This window comes from Cynocephalus volans, chromosome 4 (genome assembly GCF_027409185.1).
Source record: "Cynocephalus volans isolate mCynVol1 chromosome 4, mCynVol1.pri, whole genome shotgun sequence".
NCBI classification, from domain to species: Eukaryota; Metazoa; Chordata; class Mammalia; order Dermoptera; family Cynocephalidae; genus Cynocephalus; species Cynocephalus volans.
The window spans coordinates 33,556,913-33,558,739 of record NC_084463.1 but is presented as its reverse complement, the minus strand read 5'-3'; the positions used below and the strand labels follow the sequence as shown (position 1 = coordinate 33,558,739).

The window sequence follows — 1,827 nt, the reverse complement described above, 5'->3', positions numbered from 1 at the left end:
AAATGGCAGCAATTAACCCCTTAAAATTGCTTGAATAGTTAATTCACCCTTTGAACAACAATTCATTATGGGGCATTATATGTCCATCATCAGATGAGTGGATACGGAAAATGTGGTACATCTACACAATGGAATACTACTCAGCTATAAAAACGAATGAAATACTGCCATTTGCAACAACATGGATGGACCTCAAGAGAATTATATTAAGTGAAACAAGTCAGGCACAGAAAGAGAAATACCACATGTTCTCACTTATTGGTGGGAGCTAAAAATTAATATGGATACATTTTATTAAGGATGTATGACTCACAGATTTTTAGTATTCCACAATTTGATCTGGTGATGACATCTCAGTAAATCAATCCAAAGTATGGAGATTAGCATGCAATTCAATGTAAAACAGAAATGAAAGATGTACATGTACAGAAGAATGTACCTTCTCTCCAGGAAATCCCACATAATCACTTTGTATTGTCATGAAAGTTGGGGCAAATTAATGCTTTCCTAATAACGATTTAAGGCAGCACACTGGCCCATCCACTTCCTCAGGGCTCCCTTGACATCATGGTTCCTCAGACTGTAGATGAGGGGGTTGAATGCAGGGGTGAAGATAGTGTAGAATGCTGAAACCACCTTATCGTGGTCAGCTGACCTGTAGGATTTGGGTCTCATGTAGATAAAAATGACAGCTCCATAAAAGAGTCCTACAACAGCCAAATGTGACGAACAGGTGGCAATGGCCTTCTTGCTGGCTTCCATAGAATGCATTTGCAGAACAGCAGTGAGGATGCGACTGTAGGAGGTCAGGATGATGGAAAAGGGAACCAGGAGCATTAACACACAGCAGATGTACATGACATACTCAAAGACAGATGTATCAGCACAAGCCAAGCGCATCAACATGGGAGCCTCACAGAAGAAATGATCAATCTCGTGTACACCACAAAATGGGAAGCTCAAGGCAACAACAGCTTGCATGAGTCCATCAGCTGCTCCCAGGAACCAACACCCCGAAGTCATTCTCAGGCAAAACTGCCAGCTCATGAGGTTGGAGTATCTTAGTGGATGGCAAATAGCCACATAGCGGTCATAAGACATGGCAGCCAGGAGGAAACACTCTCCACCACTCAGAGTAACGAAGAAGAAAATCTGCAACCCACACCCAGCAGAGGAGATGGACTTCGTTCCAGTCAGGTAGTCAGCAGCCATTTTGGGCACAGTAGTGGAAGCCAGCATCAGATCCATGAGGCAGAGTTGGCTCAGGAGGAGGTACATGGGTGTGTGGAGCTGGCGGTCCCTGTAAATCAGGAGAAGCACAAGGGCATTGCCCACTACAGAGGTGAAAGCAATCGTCAGAACCATCGCAAACAGAAACTGGTGCATTCTGGTGGTGTTAAAGAGTCCTAGGAGAATGAAATATGTGGTGATATTCCCATTTTCCATGATTTCAAACAGGAGTGACACTGCAAAAGAAGTAATCCATGAGAGACTTCTTATTATTTACAACACTCTATGTGAAATACACATTTCTTGAAAAGCATTTATGTGAAAATGATGAAACCTATTTTGAATCCCTCATCTGCCTTTTGCAAAAAATGTTTTAACTTTAACATAAGATTAACATTTTTTCTGATTTTGAAGGTTTTTGGGGTGATTATTTCTGTTTGAATATTGATTAATTGGCATATTGAATCCAAATCATTGATAAATTGCAAGTAACAAATCTGATCCCAACATAAATGGATGAGAAGGAAATTATTCACAAACTTTCATATACTTTGTAGTTTATATTTTGTTTGCTTTACATTATGCATAGTCAATATT

The 1,827-nt window shown here is 40.4% G+C and overlaps 1 protein-coding gene across 1 annotated transcript; it reads right to left on the bottom strand.

The window, feature by feature from the left end:
- Positions 1-507: 507 nt before the first annotated feature.
- Positions 508-1,473, bottom strand: LOC134377089 (olfactory receptor 2T8-like). The gene has a single exon (XM_063095704.1). It carries the CDS (start codon positions 1,444-1,446, stop codon positions 508-510), a length of 939 nt encoding a protein of 312 aa, XP_062951774.1. The 5' UTR covers positions 1,447-1,473.
- Between the last annotated feature and the right edge of the window lie 354 nt (positions 1,474-1,827).

Coding starts and splice junctions, on each gene's coding strand:
- LOC134377089 (XM_063095704.1), bottom strand. CDS start 1,446: ATGGAAAATGGGAATATCACCACATATTTCATTCTCCTAGGACTCTTT.